This window comes from Petaurus breviceps, unplaced genomic scaffold (genome assembly GCF_028583685.1).
Source record: "Petaurus breviceps papuanus isolate PSGF00001 unplaced genomic scaffold, PetGlider_PUasm1.0 175, whole genome shotgun sequence".
NCBI classification, from domain to species: Eukaryota; Metazoa; Chordata; class Mammalia; order Diprotodontia; family Petauridae; genus Petaurus; species Petaurus breviceps.
This window is the reverse complement of record NW_027185764.1, coordinates 33,855,531-33,872,505: the sequence shown is the minus strand read 5'-3', so window position 1 is coordinate 33,872,505 and position 16,975 is coordinate 33,855,531. Positions and strand designations below refer to the sequence as shown.

At 35.4% G+C, this 16,975-nt stretch overlaps 1 protein-coding gene across 8 annotated transcripts in view; it reads right to left on the bottom strand.

The window, feature by feature from the left end:
* XRCC4 (X-ray repair cross complementing 4) overlaps positions 1-16,975 on the bottom strand; it is a 413,125-nt gene that overhangs the window by 354,605 nt on the left and 41,545 nt on the right. For all 8 annotated transcript variants that reach the window (XM_069085051.1, XM_069085049.1, XM_069085054.1 and 5 more), the window contains exons 2-3: positions 15,050-15,199; positions 11,157-11,332 (exon numbers count right to left, since the gene is read on the bottom strand). In XM_069085051.1, the coding sequence (XP_068941152.1) occupies positions 11,157-11,332; positions 15,050-15,188 (315 nt within the window). In that variant the 5' untranslated portion in view covers positions 15,189-15,199. The remainder of the gene's footprint in view (positions 1-11,156; positions 11,333-15,049; positions 15,200-16,975) is intronic.

Sequence of the window (16,975 nt, the reverse complement as noted above, 5' to 3'; positions counted from 1 at the left end):
AATCGTGACTTCAATGCTGGAACTCAAGATACTCTGTCATATTGTCTCTCATTTTTCCTTTGCTATTGACAAATTTCATTAAAATGAGAGTGTATAAAGGATATCATTAAGATTAGTCATCCTATATTTGCTTATGAATTATTTATGTCTTGGTTTATGATCACATCTGTGTTAAGTATCATGGGGGACAGGCCCAAGGATATCCCATTCTCTATGATTCCCATCAAAATTTGTAAGTTTTTTTCTATTTATTTTGCTATTAGACTTGTCAATCTCTGACAAAAAAATGCCCAAGTACCAAGAATTAGTGTAATACCATCTCAGTCTTTTTTAAATTTTAAATTAAGTTTTCCTTTGAGAAGTTGGTTGATAAACTCATATTAATAATGTTTTATTGGAGCAGCTAGGAGGTACAGAGGATAGAGCCTCAGGTCTAGAGTTAAGAAAACTCATCTTCCTAAGTTCAAATCTGGCCTCAAACACTTACTAGTTGTGTGACCCTGGGCAAGTCATTTAACCCTGTTTGCCTCATCTGTAAAGCAAGTTGGGGAAGGAAATGCAAATCACTTCAGTATCTTTTCCAAGAAAACTCCAAATGGAGTCATGGACACAACTGAAAAACAACAGAACAACATTTTATTGATATTAATATTATAAGGCATTATGGCATAGTGGGTTCAATGTTATATCCATAGAATTAGAAAGATTTAGATTCAGTTCCTACTCTTGATATCTAATAGCTCTGTGACCATTATTTAAGTCATTTAACCTCTTTAACCTTCAAGCAAATAATACTACTAAATAATAATTGTTCCATCAATGAAATCACTGATTGTTATCTTATCTATAATGTCCTTAATCATAAGGTAGTTTTTCTATTTGACATTCTTAATAATATGGTGGTAGAGATGGGACCTCTGATTTCAGTAGTATAGGAAACTCCCAAGTGAGGAAATTCTCTCTACCAATACAAGTTAGCACCTTCTCTGGAACTTACAGTTTTAGAGAATAGCCTACTGCATTGAGGGGTTAAGTTACTTACCCAACATGATAGTACCAGCATGCATCAAAGGTGGGATTTTAAATCAGGTCTTCCTATATTCATCCTACATTCAACATGTCATACTGCCTCTCAACAGAATGTATGTTTATTATTACTTTACTAGAAATCAGGGGTGTGTGAGGTCTTCAGAGAGGACTAGCACCTCTGGTGGGAGGCCTTACCAAGACCTCTTCAGGGATGCTCATCTATCTTTGGTGTTCACTTTATCCAACTCTCATCTGTGGCTCCAAGAAGCTTAGCATGCAGTGACCACACCCTGGTAAAAGCAAACCATCTCAGCAGACAGGCTAAACTAGGTTGAGGGTAACTGACAGATCTTCAACCCATCAATGAGTTAGGGGGATATCTACACCAGGCATATGAAGACTTCCCCTGGTAGAATGGGCCTAAGATAACAATTTGTTCCGGTGGCCATGAAAGCAGCTGAAGCAGCTCTGTGGAGCACTTAGAACTTGATCAGACATAGAAGGTGCCACCGTCATCTACTGCATCCCATACCATTGACAGTCATCTTGACTTTTGTCTTGCCATTGGACTTTGATGACTCTAGAAGAGAGAGGGAGGATTATGACTTTGTGCAACTCTGCCTCACTTAAATCCAGTTCATGCACAAGTCAAGACATCATTCCATGATGTCCCAGGTCTTCTTCAAAAATGAAGGATGGGGGTAGTTAGGTAGCTCAGTGAATAGAACACCAGTCCTGGAGTCAGGAGAACTTGAATTCAAATCCAGTCTCAGACACTTAACATTTACTAGCCATGCGACCTTGGGCAAGTCACTTAACCCCAACTGCCCTGCCTTCCCCCCTCCGAAAAAAAAAATCATGAACAACTAGAAATCATGATTATTATTTCTTTATTTTTAGATTTAGCCCTTCCTTTTGATTAAGTCCCTAGATTTTCAATGTATATACCTTCATATCTTTAAACAAATTGTTTCTTATGACAGTAAATTTTGGATATTTATTTTCCTCTTCAAGTTGTCTTTAATTGGTGAATTCAGTTCATTAGCATATAAAGTTTTTATAGTTAAGTGTGATTTTCCCTCCATTCGGCATATTGACTATTTTGTTTCTAACAGCCCAATCTTACCCTGTGAATAAGCATGCAGCCACACATCTCCCTACCATGGCAAATACAGATCAAGTTAGTCTTCCTTGTAACAATCCACTCCGAATTACTGAACTCCTTTATCCTATTCACATTGAAGGCAGACCTGGAATTATACTTTTAATGACAAAAACATTTGTCCTTTTTGCACTCTACTAGGTAGTTTAGCTTAGAATGTGGTTTAGGAAGTACACTATAAAAAGCCTAGTCCAGTTCCAGATTTCTCAGAAGGAAAAGAATTAAAACTTTTGATCTCAGAGAAGAATCATCTTTTCTCATAACAGTGAATATTAAGTTTTGCAAAGCAGGTAATACAGACTGACATGCCTTGCTGTTTGGTATAAGCTCAACAGCTCAGTGGATAGAGCAATGGGCCTGCAGTCAGCAAGACCTGAATTCAAATTTTACCTCAGACACACACTTACCTGTGTGATCCCGGACATGTCACTTAAACTGTTTGCCTTAATGCACTGGAGAAGGAAAGGGCAAAACACTCCAGTATCTTTTGCCAAGAAAATTCCATGACTAGTATTGGAATGCTGAAGTCCATGGAATCACAAAGAATCAGACATGACTGAATGACTGAACAAGAAAAACATTATCACATCACTTCTTTCACTTACTGTCATTGCTGACAAATCTGTGATTCAAAACGATTCAAATCTATGCTTTTTATTACATGATTGGTTTCCTCTGGGCTGAATACAAGGTCATCTTTCTAATTCTGAAATTCTGGAACTTTGCAACTATGTTTCTGGATAAATTAAATTTAGGATTCCTCTCTGCATTAATACTATAATTTCTATCACTTTTCAATATTTCCTTTGTTTCCAATACTTTTGGCAATTTTTTTCTATTATTTCTTGAAACATATACAGAATCTTTAGGGGTTCTCTTTTCATATATTTCTGGGACATCAATAATACACCTAATTTCTTGAAGAGTTCTGTCCTCTAGCTTTGTTTTGTTGTTTTGGGGCTTTTTTTGGAGGGGGGAAGCCAGGGCAATTGAGGTTAAGTGACTTGCCCAAGGTCACACAGCTAGTAAGTGTTAAGTGTCTAAGGTCTCATTTGAACTCAGATCCTCCTATGTCCAGGGCCAGTGCTCTATTCACTGCCCTACTGCGCTACCTAGCCACCCCTGTCTTCTAGTTTTGTTGTTTTCATTTGTAGTGATCTGGTCTTCTTCCAGTTTTGCCATTTTAAATAAGTAAATAAATTTGCTTTATTATTTCTTCCTTCATCTGTCATTTTAAAAATTCTGCCTGGGTTTTTGAACTCCTTAGAGAATTTACTGACTCTTGAGATCTTCCATCTTCTTTCCTATAACATAGTCTCACGCAGGGCTTCTTAAACTTTTTCCACTTGAAATCTCTTTTGCCCTTTCAGCATTTGGTTGGCGTTGCGTGGCCTGAGGGCATGCACATGGCAACCTGTGTCCACTTTGTGCTCAGAACCAAGGCTGCAGGGAGATGCAACAAGGATTTTACACGTTTGATTTTGAATTAAATTTTGGTCACTGCACATTCAGAAACCTTTTACCATTGCCAAATTTTTCACAACCCATATGGGGTCGAAACCTACAATACAAGAAGCACTGGTCTCCTGTTTACTTTTTGAATTTTTCTTTAGTAAATGTTTTTTGCAATTGTATGTCAGAGTTTCTTTATACCTCTTATTAGGATTCTGTATCAGATTTGATGGGTTTTTATATTTTTTTCTGTTCTGAAATAAAACTATTGTTCCAAATTTTTATTCTTTTCTTTAGGAGATTTCTCATATTTTTTTCACTCATTTTATGTGAGTCTCTTTTTAAATTAATCATTTCTTCAGTTTTATTGGTTTTGCTGAGAGGTATTCATTCATATTCCTTTATTTACTGCTTTTCTTTTATTTGGAGCATTTGTTACTGTCCTGATGTCCTGTGGGAGATTAGTTTTAGTAATTATCATTCACTTCACCATCTTGTTTCAATTTATTTTAAGCAATCAGTCAAGAAAATGCAACAAGGTACTTTGAAACGAATGCATCTAAACTAGTCCCACCAAAGTATTTAAACTGATTGCTGTCCAATGACTCAGTCAACAACCATTTCTTGAGTGCCTACCATGTGCCACAAATAGTGCTAAGTACTAGGGATACAAAAAAAAGACAAAAAACAGTTTCTGCACTTAGAGAGCACAAAATCTACTAAGGGAGATAACATTCATACAACTATGTACAAACAAGATACATACAGGATAAATTGGAAATAATCTCAGAAAGAAGTCACTAAAATTAAGAAGGACCATGAAAGACTTTTTGCAAAAAGCTGAACTTCATATAAGTCTTAAAGGAATCTAGGGATGCTGTAAGGCAGAGATGAGATGAAAGAATGTTCCTGGCATGTTGGACAGTCAATAAAAGTGCTTAGTGTCAGGAAATGAAATCCAGAAGGAAGATTAAGTTGCATGTATGTGTGTGTATATGTGCGTACATATATATATATACACACACACAGATTTAAGAATTAAGATAAAACTGTTTCTTATTGAAGAGATATCTATCATTAGCATAAAGATGGATTCTAAACATCTGCTTCATGATTGGGAAAAAATAATAGATAGATTTGCTTCTAATGACTATGTAATTCTGTCAGTAGAAAATACTTAGATTTGAGAATATACAGATAACATTTATTTGACTGGTGACAGAATGAGGGAAAAGAGTTATAATATATGACTCCATTCAAACTACTCTAAAAACTAGGTAGTAAGAAAACAGTTATATTTAAATACATCGAGTAAAATTTAAGTATTACACACTTGAGATAGGAGAGCTATACAGCTTAACCTAGCTATATCTAGGCCTTACCAACCTAATCCCTTAATATATGTCCTTGAACCCATCCTCTCCTGTCTTTTTCAGAAGATTGCACCCTCCATCATCCCCTCATTCTCCCTCTATATATGGATTCTTTCCCTACTGCCTAACAGATACAAGTTCTACGTGGAGGTTCATGAACAATTTTTGACAATCATAGAATAATTAAATTAGTTTCAATGACATAAATGTTATCATGAAAGGTATCCAATTGATCCTTAAAGGATATTTTTACAATCCATAAATATACTATTTTTCATTTTGATAACTGTTGTCATCTTAAAATTAAGTTTTCTTTACTGAAAGAATATTAAATTAAAATAACTTTATTTGTGACTTTTAAATGTTTCCTACAAAATGAGGAACCACAGAAATCATTGTACACTGGGTAGATTACTGGGCCTGGAATTAGGAAATCCTGGATTCAAATTCTACTCTAGATATTTACTAGCTGTATAATCCTAGGCAAGTCTGTTAATGTCTCTAAGCCTAAATTTCCATCTTTCATAAAATGAGAATAAAAATAGAATCTATTTCCTAGGGTGGATAAGAGATTCAAATGAGAATAATGTATGTTAAAATAAAATATATGTTTAAAACTTTTGCAAGCCCCAAAACACTACAAATGTCAGCTATTATTATTATCATTAAGTTAAAATGAAGATGAGCCTAATAAATAAAAAAGCTACCAAAAACAAACCCTTGTAATAACTGAAAAAGAATTAGCTTTGCTCAACAACTAGAGAGTGAGTAATAATGGGGCGGCTAGGTGGAACAGTGAGTAAAGCGCCGGCCCTGGAGTCAGGAGGATCCGAGTTCGGTTCCAGACTCAGACACTTAACACCCACACAAAAAAACTAGCCATGTAACCTTGGGCAAGTTACTTAACCCCAAGTGCCCTCCAAAAGGTAAAAAAAAAAAAAGAGTAATAAAACTGAATTATTTTTTTTCAACTAAACTAAAAGACAGATAGATGATGGATAGATAAATAGAGGAAGAGAAGAAGAGAGAGGGAAGGAGGGGAGAGACAGAGGTATTTATATATATGTATATATATCTATATATACACGTGCATACATGTATATATATTTATATACTTACATGTACACACATTTGGAAAAGGAATTTTATGAGGTTTTTATTACTCTTTCAGTATCAACTATCTAAAATATAGGAAATTTTTGAACTTTTATAATATGAAAGGGACATGTGCCTATAAATGATTTTCTATTTTTGCAAGAATTGCAAGACAAACAACAGATTTCCAATTTATACAGGCATACACCTGAAAGTCATCACCAATTATGACAAAGATGTTGGCAGAAGACAAATAAAACCCATTATAATGGGCGGTCTTTTTGTCCATGGTTGTTATATTTCATCTGGAAATGGTCCTTTGAATTAAGATCACCCAAAGCCACAAAGACACATGGCAACAATATAGGCTTTTGACTTGTTTTTTTTTAAATAAATTTATTTGGTTTCCATACTTGCCTTTATTTTTTTTTTCATAAAACTGAGGACATGTCACATCCATCAGCTTTTACATTGTGGGGCAAAGTAGGCATCACTTCCATAACCATGTAGGTACAGGCAGACATTCAATACATGTTTGTTGATGGACTGATTAAAATGCAAAGATACTTTCCTTGGTTTAATCAAGTAACCAATTTATAAAGGAGTTGTGTTCCAAAAGTTAATTTGTAAGTTGGCTGCTTGGCACTAAGTACATATTTTCCCATAAGAAAAAAACTTATATATGATGGCTAGGTTCCTGGGCCAGCTCATAAAATCTATATAACCTACAAAGTAGATGAAGTATTACACATTTGCACAAAATACTAGAAAACAACATTGTTGAAATGCTGATCGGTAAATAAGACAGAAAAATAATTAAACTGGATAAGAACATTTAAAATCTTGAATGTTGATATATGAAAGTAGGGTGAGAATTAGAGGACAATGCTGTAGAAAAGGAGGAAAATGGAAAACTTTGCAGAGATCCAGAGGGGCACTTTCAAGAGATTTAGAGGAAAAAAAAGGTAACTTGGAAATCATCGGCTCTAATCTCCTAATTTTACAAAGTAATTAACTAAAAAAGACTTAAGCCACTTACTCAAGGTTCCACAAATGAGTAGTAGAACCAGGATTTGAACCCAGGTCCTCTGACTATGTGCCTTTTGCTATGCTGAAATGCAAGTTCACTTCAAATACAGTCACTTTCCTTTTCTTTAATAGACAGCCATAACCCTGCTTCAGTGACTCGACTCATATGAGCAAGGGCTGGCAGAAAGAATGGGAAAAGTTAAGTGGATTCAAGGGGTCTGTGACAACATGTCTTGAGATTCAGTTAACTAAAAGTTCTGAATAGTTAAAGAGAGACAAAAAATGGTGGAGCACCGAGTGTAGTTCTAACACTATTTTAAGCATGTGGGCTTATGAGTTGGGGAAAGTGGGAAGGTTAGGAGTTATTTTGGTGGATGGGATTAGGAAAGGAAGTGAAGAGGCTACAAGGCAGAAAAAAACAATGTGCAACTGATCACTTTTAGTCTGAGGTCGGCTATACAAATGAAGTATTTATTTATATGTCAGGTGTTTATAACTCGGTAAGTCCCTCTATATATTTCTACCCTTGTCTATATGACATACACAATATTAAGTAGTAAGATAAATTGAAACATATTAAAATACTATTTCACCCAAAAACAGCTACAATGTTTTATGGCTGAAATGATTTCTGTATTTTATAATCTGACAGCAATAAAAACATGTAGCAATGTGGAAATTTTAAGTAAACAATTTCTATGTGAATTAAGAGTGCATGTTACTTATTACCAACATTCTCCATCTGCATAAACTTAAGTACAGAGTTCATTTTTTAGACACCATTAATTAAGAATTTGTGACCACTGGACTTGGGCTCAGTTGAAGTATACTGCGGCATTCTCTAAGAAGTGGTTACTAAATCAATAAGTAGCATAGACACAATAAGAAATGTGAGTGGTATGTTCAACCTATTCAGTAGAAAAAAATGCATCAAAAATAGATGACACATAGCAAGGAGGGAAAACCATCCTGACAGGCTTGAACATTGTAGTAAATCTAATGAAATTCCATAAGGATAAATAGAGATGATATTCAATGAGGATAAATATAAAAACTTATACGTGGCTCAAAAAAATCAACTTCACACATACAGAATAAAAAAAAGAAATGGAAACAGATATGGAGGTTATAGTAGTCTGTAAGCTCAATATGAGTTTGTAGTCTTAGGAAGCATTAAGGGAGATACAGTTTCTAGGAATAAGGAGTTTATAGTTTCTGGGTGCACTGCTTACTTGGACCACACATGCAATATTTTCTTCAATTCTGGATACTACAGTTTAACAACACTGATAAGAAGAGGAACCAAGAGAATGAAAGGCCTGGAGTCTATGTCAAAAAAAGATTGTTTAATGAAACTGGGGACATTCAGCCAAGTGGATAAAACTTAGGGAGGGGAAGATATGATATCTGCCTTAACGTCAAAGGGCAATTAATATGAAAGAGACATTAGACTTCTTCAATTTGTCTCCAGAGACCAGAAATAGAAGAAGTGGGTAGAAGTTGCAAAGGGGAAAATTTGGCCTTGAAATCAGGAAAAACTTTCTAATAAATGAAGCTATCCAGAAGTGAAATGGGCTTCCCTGAGAAGTGATGAGTTCCTCCTTTAAGGGAGGTCTTCAAGGAGAGGCAGTATTGTCAGGTATTGGATATGGGTTAGACCCTGTTCATCACGGGCTGATGTCTTAACTTGTGCATGAATTGGATTTAAGTGAGGCAGAGCTGCACAAAGTCATCAACCTCACTCTGTCTTCCAGAGTCACCAAAGTCCAGTGACAAGACAAAAGTCAAGATGACTGACAATGACCCAGAATGCAGTGGATGACCTTGGCACCTTCAATGTCTGATCAAGCTCTAAGTGCTCCACAGAATCTGCTTCAGCTGCCTTCATGGTCATTGGAACAAATTGTTCTCATAGTCCCATTCCACCATGGGAAGACTTCATATGCTTGGGGTAGACATCCCCTTAAGTCACTGATGGGTTTAAGTCTTCTCAGTCACCCTCAACCTGATTTAGCCTGTCTACTGAGATGGTTTGGCTTTACCAGGGTGTGGTCACTGCATGCTAAGCTTCTTAGAGCCACAGGTGAGAGTTGGGTAAAGGCAGACCAGATAGATAGGGACCCCTGAAAAAGCCCTCCCACCAGACGTGATGGTCCTCTGCACTCCCTCCAAATATCTCATGCGGTTCACCTAAATAGCTGCAGAGGACCCTTCCAATTCTCCAATTCTATGATGCTCTGTGACTTTGCTACTTTTCAATATTGTTTGTATGCTTTTAGATAATACTAACTGTAAATTAATCTGGCATATGAATGACCTATACATAGGTCATTACATAGGTCATACATACCATACATAGGAATAGACCTATTTTTGAACACTCAAGCATCCAAATTCTACTGCAGAGAGTGGAACTACGACGGGCTGGCCACATTGTTTGAATGCCAAAGTACACTTGCCTAAAAGACTATTTTCTGGAGAATTCACACAGGGCAAGCACTCACATAGTGGCCAGAAGAAGCAATAAAAGGACATTCTCAAGGTCCAAAGAAGCAATACAGGGATATATTCAAGGTCTCTCTTAAGAACTTTGGAATTGATTGCATGACATGGGAGTAGCTGGCACAGGACCATCCATCATCGGAGAAGGTGCTGTGCTCAAAGAGCAAAGCAGAATTGAAGTAATTCAAAAGAAACACAGGATGTGCTAATTTAGAGAATCCACCTCAAATGTTCACATGGACTATTTGTGCCTGGCCTGTGGCAGAGCATTCTGTACTCATACTGGTCTGATCAGCTACAGTCAGATGCACTGTAACTTGACTTTACATAGCAATGTCATTTTGGTCCTCTTTGAGAACAAAGGACAATATCCAAAAAATCAGTGTAGATGCTTCCCTTTATTTCTAGTTTTGGGAAAATGTTTAAATCTTTAATAAGTGTGTATATATACATATATGTACAAGTAGAAGAATTCAGGATTAAACATACACATACATATATACACAAATGTATATCCTCCATTAAATTCTTACTCTGACTCCTCACTGTAAGGTAGCGGTAACCATGGGTGCTCAAATGTACTTTTTCTGGAAAGGCTTTTCTGGGCCCAGTGATGGAACTGGATGTGTGCTGTCCAAATAACAGTCTAGCTAAGTTGGATATTCTCCCAAATAGGATAAGAACATTTTAAGCCACGTAATCCTCAGAGGTAACCTATTAATTCATAGAGGACTAAGGGAGTGTGATCTTTGTTATTCAATTTAGTTCTAAAATAAAATGTCCCACTAATAATTTATATTTATACATGAAACTTGAACTAGATTCCATTCACAATGCCCAACTTAATAGAAAAACAATTAAACATTTTTAACATGAGCTTATTTAACTTCACATCTATTTCAGTGTTTCCTAACTCTATATGATAAGAAAATGTCTTTACTTCTGTTAGATTATGTTTGATATTAATTTTATAGCATTCTGTGGTTTAATTTAAAGAGGGAGATGAGATATAATGATTTAAATAACATTTAAAGGTATTCTTTTCTGCTCTTTCATCAACACTTGCCTAAGCATGTTCTGATTCTACTCTATTCAAATGTATACATCTTCTAAGTTGACTCTGACAGAGCTATTCCATCACACAAATATCTATAAAATATCTGGCATCATCAAGAAGAACATGACTGACAAAATATAATCACTTAATTACTTCACAGTAGTCATGATAGTAAATTCAGTCCCTTGATAGAATATGCACAAAAATGTCTTTTTTTTAAAAAAAAATACAGTATTAGTATTCAGCATTGATAAAATTTATTATAGAAATAATGTTCACAAATCCTTGACTTGAAACTTTTTGATGCAATATTTTTAACTGTACCTACACTCAGAAATTAGTGCTTATGAGCCATATGTTCTGATCACAATGTGCTATTTGCTTTCTATAGTCAACAGAATTGTAGTTGAGAGTTTTGACATTTTATCATGAGAAATATTATGAAAATTTTACTTACAGAAACATCTTTCAGGCTTTTTTCATAGGAGAAATGGCAGTTCTCTTTAGAAAAATCAAATTTGTACACATTAGCTGGTTCTGTTCCCATCACCAATGCTTTTCTCAGTTCATCAACATACTTGTCTCTTTCCATTGCCATGTCCTCAGCTTCCCTCGAAATCTCAGATGCAGTCACTATGGGAAAATATTAATGATTTTTTTAAAAAAAGTTTCAAAGCAAAATATGTATTTATCTGTTGAAATAAACTTTTCACTACCAGAACTAGCAGATATCTAAATTTAGAAAATCAATCTGAAACCTATTTTAAAATTTTATAGTAAAGCAATCCACTCCATTTAACATATTCATTTCATGTCTTCTTTCATTGGCAAAGCATTCAATTTCTTACCAAAAAATATTGTTGTGGATTATTGCAAGCCTCTTAGTGGAGCAAGATTTAAAGAAACTTGAAATACGTATATATAATTGAACTTCATAGGCTCATACCCAAAAGGAAGCTTAAAGGCCACCTAGTCTAATTTCTCATTTAAAGATGGAGAAACTGAAGTCCAGAGAAATTAATGTTAAGTTGTACAGGGTAACACTAGTATGAAGATTCAGAGCCAGGATTTGAATCTAGATATTCTAATTCCAGAATCAACAATTTTTCTAGTAACCCAACCTACCTCCCTAAGGATTAAGGGAGGTAATCTATGCAACTTGTCACATAGCTTGATCTAGGGCAGATTCTTCCTAACATTGAACCAAAATGTTTCTCTCTGTAACTTCCATCCATAGTCCCTAGCCCTTTTTTCCTATTATAAAAATGAGGACAGAAAAATTTTACCCCATCTTCCACATGACTTCTTTCCCAGTATAAAAAATGCTAATTTGTCCATTCCCTCAGCTGTTCCCAATCTTCTATGTTTTCAGACTACATGCCATCTTGGTTAAGTCTCCTTTGTATTCCAATTTGTTTCATCACCATCACCATCACCATCACCATCACCATCACTATCACCATCATCATCAACATCATTTTAAAGACTGGGACTCCCCATAGAGAATTTATTCACAGGCCCAAATCCATTATTGATCAGCACTGAAGCTTTGACCTGTTCCATCTTAAACTGGGCTAATTCAAATGCGCTGCCTGAGAAGGCAGTCTTGTGGCCCCCTTAACCCTGAAGGCTCAGCATACTGGTGTGTCACTTAGTGCTAACACCCAATCAGCTTAGTCCACTGCAGTTCAAAGCCCCAGAGTTCAAGCAATCCACCAGTCAGTCTCATCAGCAGTCAGGATTACAGAGGCCCACCATTATGCCAGGCCAATTTCTTTCTAAATAAGTGATATTCAAAATTGGACACAACAGTGCAAATGAGGTATTCCTACTGCAGAATACAACGAAATTATGTACATCTTTCTGTAAAAGCAGCATAAGCACATAATTTGCTGCTAGAGAGGACATGTGACCTTGTTGGTTTATACCGAGCTACAATGAATTAAAAGATTCAAATGTTTTCCATGAGAATGTCTGAAGTGGAATCTAGATATATGACTTGAATATATCTCTTTCAAATTTCATCTTGTTTATTTGAGCCCTATGTTTCAGCCTATCATATTGGTCATCCATTATAAGAGGGAGAGAAGTAACCTTTCTATGCATGAGAAATTTCAGTGACTAAAACCAATATAGGGAAACTGTGAAATCCAACAGGGGCACAAATGTACCACATAATTTGTGTACAGGAGATAAGCAAGACAAAATGATTGAAAAAGGGAAATGTTCATAGAAAGGCAAAAGCCAAGAAAGTACCTTGATGACAAGAGGGAAGCAAGGAAAGAGTAGACCTTAAACTTTATCCTGAATATCTACATGCAACTGATACAGAATAGATAAGTGCCTTAGCTAAGGCAATAAAGAAAATCTACATCACAGTCAAAAAAATTTTAGCCTCTCATCCTACTGGAGGTATTTGATAGTATCCATTCAGTTTTTTAAAAATTCATTAATTTAAAAAGCATTTGGCCCATTTAAACCTATCACAAAATTTTTCACTAAGTCTGAAAACTTTCCTAAGAGAATATACATGTGGAAGACTTATTATGAGGAAGAGGTTAATGAGTTTATATTTATACTGTTTAGGAGAAGGGTATCATAAATTGTATTTTTATTGCTAACATTCTCATCAAAGTCATATAATAATCTATGGGTATTTATGAATGATCATATGACATCAATTACCAACCAACTTTAGGTTAACACAGTGCTAATGCATTTGAGGAAGAAGGGATAAACTCCTGCCACCAAATACCAACAAAATTCTAAGAAGATAGATTAAATACATTTATATTATGTGCAATGATCTAGACTGTAACGGTGAAATTTAGGGTAAAATGCATAAATAGCATTTGAATTCCTACAAATGACAAGGAAACTTTTTTTGGTTAAATGTTGATGTATATAAAAGTTTTTAGATAAAAATTAATTATACTATGTCATCAATCAACCAACAAGTATCTATTAAATGACTCATGTGCCAGAATGTTATTCACAAAATAAAATCAGAAAAATACCTTTCAGATAATGAATCAATACTTCAAGCATCTATTAAATCTGGCTAAGTAGATACTTCCTCCAGTAAGGCAGATTGGAAACCATCTACAACCCAGAAGATGGTCTGAGAATTGCTAAGGCTGAAAAAATCAGCCCTCATTCTTACCTACGGTCCTCTTCCCATGTCAAATTCAATTATCACAGACTGTTCAGACAAGATTAAGTGATCTATGCCATTTACATTCTGAAGAGAGAAACCCTGTGCCCATCAAGCATACATATGTTGGTGTGAAAAGGGAGAGACTCAACTAGATAAATGTATATGGAGTCCATAGATTAGCAGAGCTAAGAGTCCTTGGAAGAGGAAACAGCAATAATCCAGATTTCCTCCTCAAGAAGTGCTTCCCTCAAGTAGAAGACAGAAGAGTTGGGGTACTCTCAGTTCAAGAGTCATAAACACAGGCTGGATACTGCCCCTCCAGGAAGTTTTGATGTGGGTGGGAAAAACCCAAGAATACCCACATTGAGAAAACAGATGCATTTACTTATATTCTTTTTTAATAGAGTAATTAAAGAATCACATATAGCTAAAATGTGTAAATAATATCAATTGGTGATAAACCTCACTAAATTCAGCTAGGCTGGTTCTCAGAGGACAGACAGATGATCAGTCCCCAGCCTTTCTATCTTATTAGGTTCTGTTACAGTTTCTACCTATCGGTTTGGCCTTCTGAAGCCCACAGTCATCTCTGTGCCTTGCTGAGGCACCAAAGTAGTATGATGGCAGAGGGAAGAAACAATGAAAATAAGTATTTCTATAAGATTTTATAAAGATCTTAGAAATACTAGACAACTCTTTTAAAATACTGAAATCTTTGCTAATAATTGGGTTAACATATCCATTTGTTAAAAAGAAAATCAAAGTAAAAATTGTTTCAAGTCCATTTTACATAAAAACAACCACAATTCCTTAAATTAGCGTGGATTTTGTATCATGCTTCTTGATTAGAAAAGAATGTGACAAATATCAAAGACTAAAGCCAAAAAAGGAAAACATATTAGCAGTTTCTTGTAAAGAGAATAATTACTGAAAATATAGTTAATGATGTCCAGAGGCCTGAATGCCAGAGCAAAAAATATATATATGTATACATATATATTTCCCGGAAAGTATATCTTGTACCATTTCTATCTTCTGTCATAAAATAAAGACAATAGCATTAGACAAATGTTCCATTTGCCAACAAAAATTAAATTATGCAGTATTTCTATTTTTTGACAATCATACAAGCTTAGTTTATCATTAAAGTTCTGACAAATAGTTTAAACTTTAATATTTGCTTTTTTTATTACCTGCTCCACTCCATGCTGACTGGCCATCTGTAAGAGTTATGTCAAAACCAGATCCTAGATCTTTTTCCCAAGATACTTGTAGAAAATAAATTATGCTGGGTTCAGAAACCATATGGATTCTGCTCACATTCCTCTCCATTCTTCATTCACCTATAAAGGAAAACATAGAATAATTATTTAAATTAGTCTTTCTGTTCTCAAGGATTCTGTGCTGAAAAAGGAAAAAAAAATCAAACAACCAACCTCACAGTCAAAATGGATATGGCTAAATTATGATATTACTTATGCAACAATTTCAACTAAACAGACTATAGCTAAGAAATGGAAAGTCCAAAAGGTAGCTAAGACAGAGAGTACAAACTCCACTCTCATAGAAGAGCACCAAAGGCCATTCAGAACCCATTACTTTTATTTTGCACAATAAATATTATTTATTCTACAAGGCTTAGTTATGTGGTTTTTCAAGCCCACAGCAAATCTGAAGCTAAAAGAAGGCCTCCTAGTAATTTATGTACTAACAGAAACAAGAAACAACAGTTCACTATGAAAAAGGTAGGAAAAAAATCCTCCAAAAATGCAGTGTTCTAGAGCATGTTCTAGAGTGACTCAAAAAGCTCCCAAAGGATGTAAGAAAATCACTTCATTATCACACAATACAACTAACGATTGTGATACCCTAGCCAACTCATTAAGAAAAATGTTAGGTTATGATCAGCACTGTCCATCTACTTAAGAAGTTTTAAAAAAATATTAAAGGTAAGTTAGAAAGATTTCTATCAAAAATCATTTTTACTTAGCTTTTATGGGGTGGAAGTAAGCAGGGAGTGCATTATGAGAATGGGGGCGAAATATGGGAAGAAGCAGAAAACGGAATGTTAGCATGAAGAAATCTGGCTGAAATAAAGAGCTGATGAAGGGGAAAAAATAGTAAAAGGAGCTAGCAAGAATCTAAAACCAGATTGTGAAGAGTTTTAGATGGCAAAGAGAAGAGTTTGTATTTGATCCCAGAAGCTAGAGGGAGAGCTCCTCATAAATTAGTGACATGTTCAGGCCTCCTCTTCAGGAATATCATTTTGGCAGCTACTGGAAGAATGAATTAAAGAAGAAAGAAACTAGACTGTAGAAAAGTTATTGTTGCTATAGTCCAGGTGAAAGGTGATGAAGCGGTGAAGTAGAAAGACTATTGTTGAGTAGAAAGAAGGTGACACATGTGAGAGATGTTGAGGAGGTAGAATCAACAAGATCTGGCAACTAACTGGCCCTGAGGAATGAGGCTAAGGAGGAATTTAGGGTGCCTCTGAGATTGAGGATCTGGGTGATTAGAAAGATGATGGTATCCTTACCAGAAATAGAGGAGTTAGGAGGAAGGTAGAATTTTTACACTAAGATAATGAGTTCCTTTTTAGTCATTCTGAGTTTAAAATGCTGATGGGACCATCAGTTGGAACAACAACAGACAGCTGAGGATGTATGACTGATGATGAAAAGAGACTAGAGAGAAGGAAAGAGATCTGAGACCTCTCCAAAGGGGCATACTACTTATCTCCTGTCAAAAAAGGTGAACTTAGACAGGCTCCATCTCAAATATATGTATGGTGTAGAAAGGTACTGTCTCGTAGGGCACTACTGAGGTATAGGGACATATGGTTGGATACAGAAAATTAATGTTACTGGTGGTCAAAAGAATATAATCCACCTCACCCATGCTGCTTGATATAGCTTGGGAAGACAGAGAGTTCTTGAAATCTCTAGCTAAAACTCAGAATGCATTTTCCCATCAAAATATTGTATTAGTTCTTCGTTGAATAATATAATTATAGCTTTAACATGATCTCAATTACACTTTGAAGAATATTAAAATACATAGTTCAAAAAGGAATCATGGCTGCTGGTTTTCAGTTAACACTTTGCTGTTATGATTTGCAT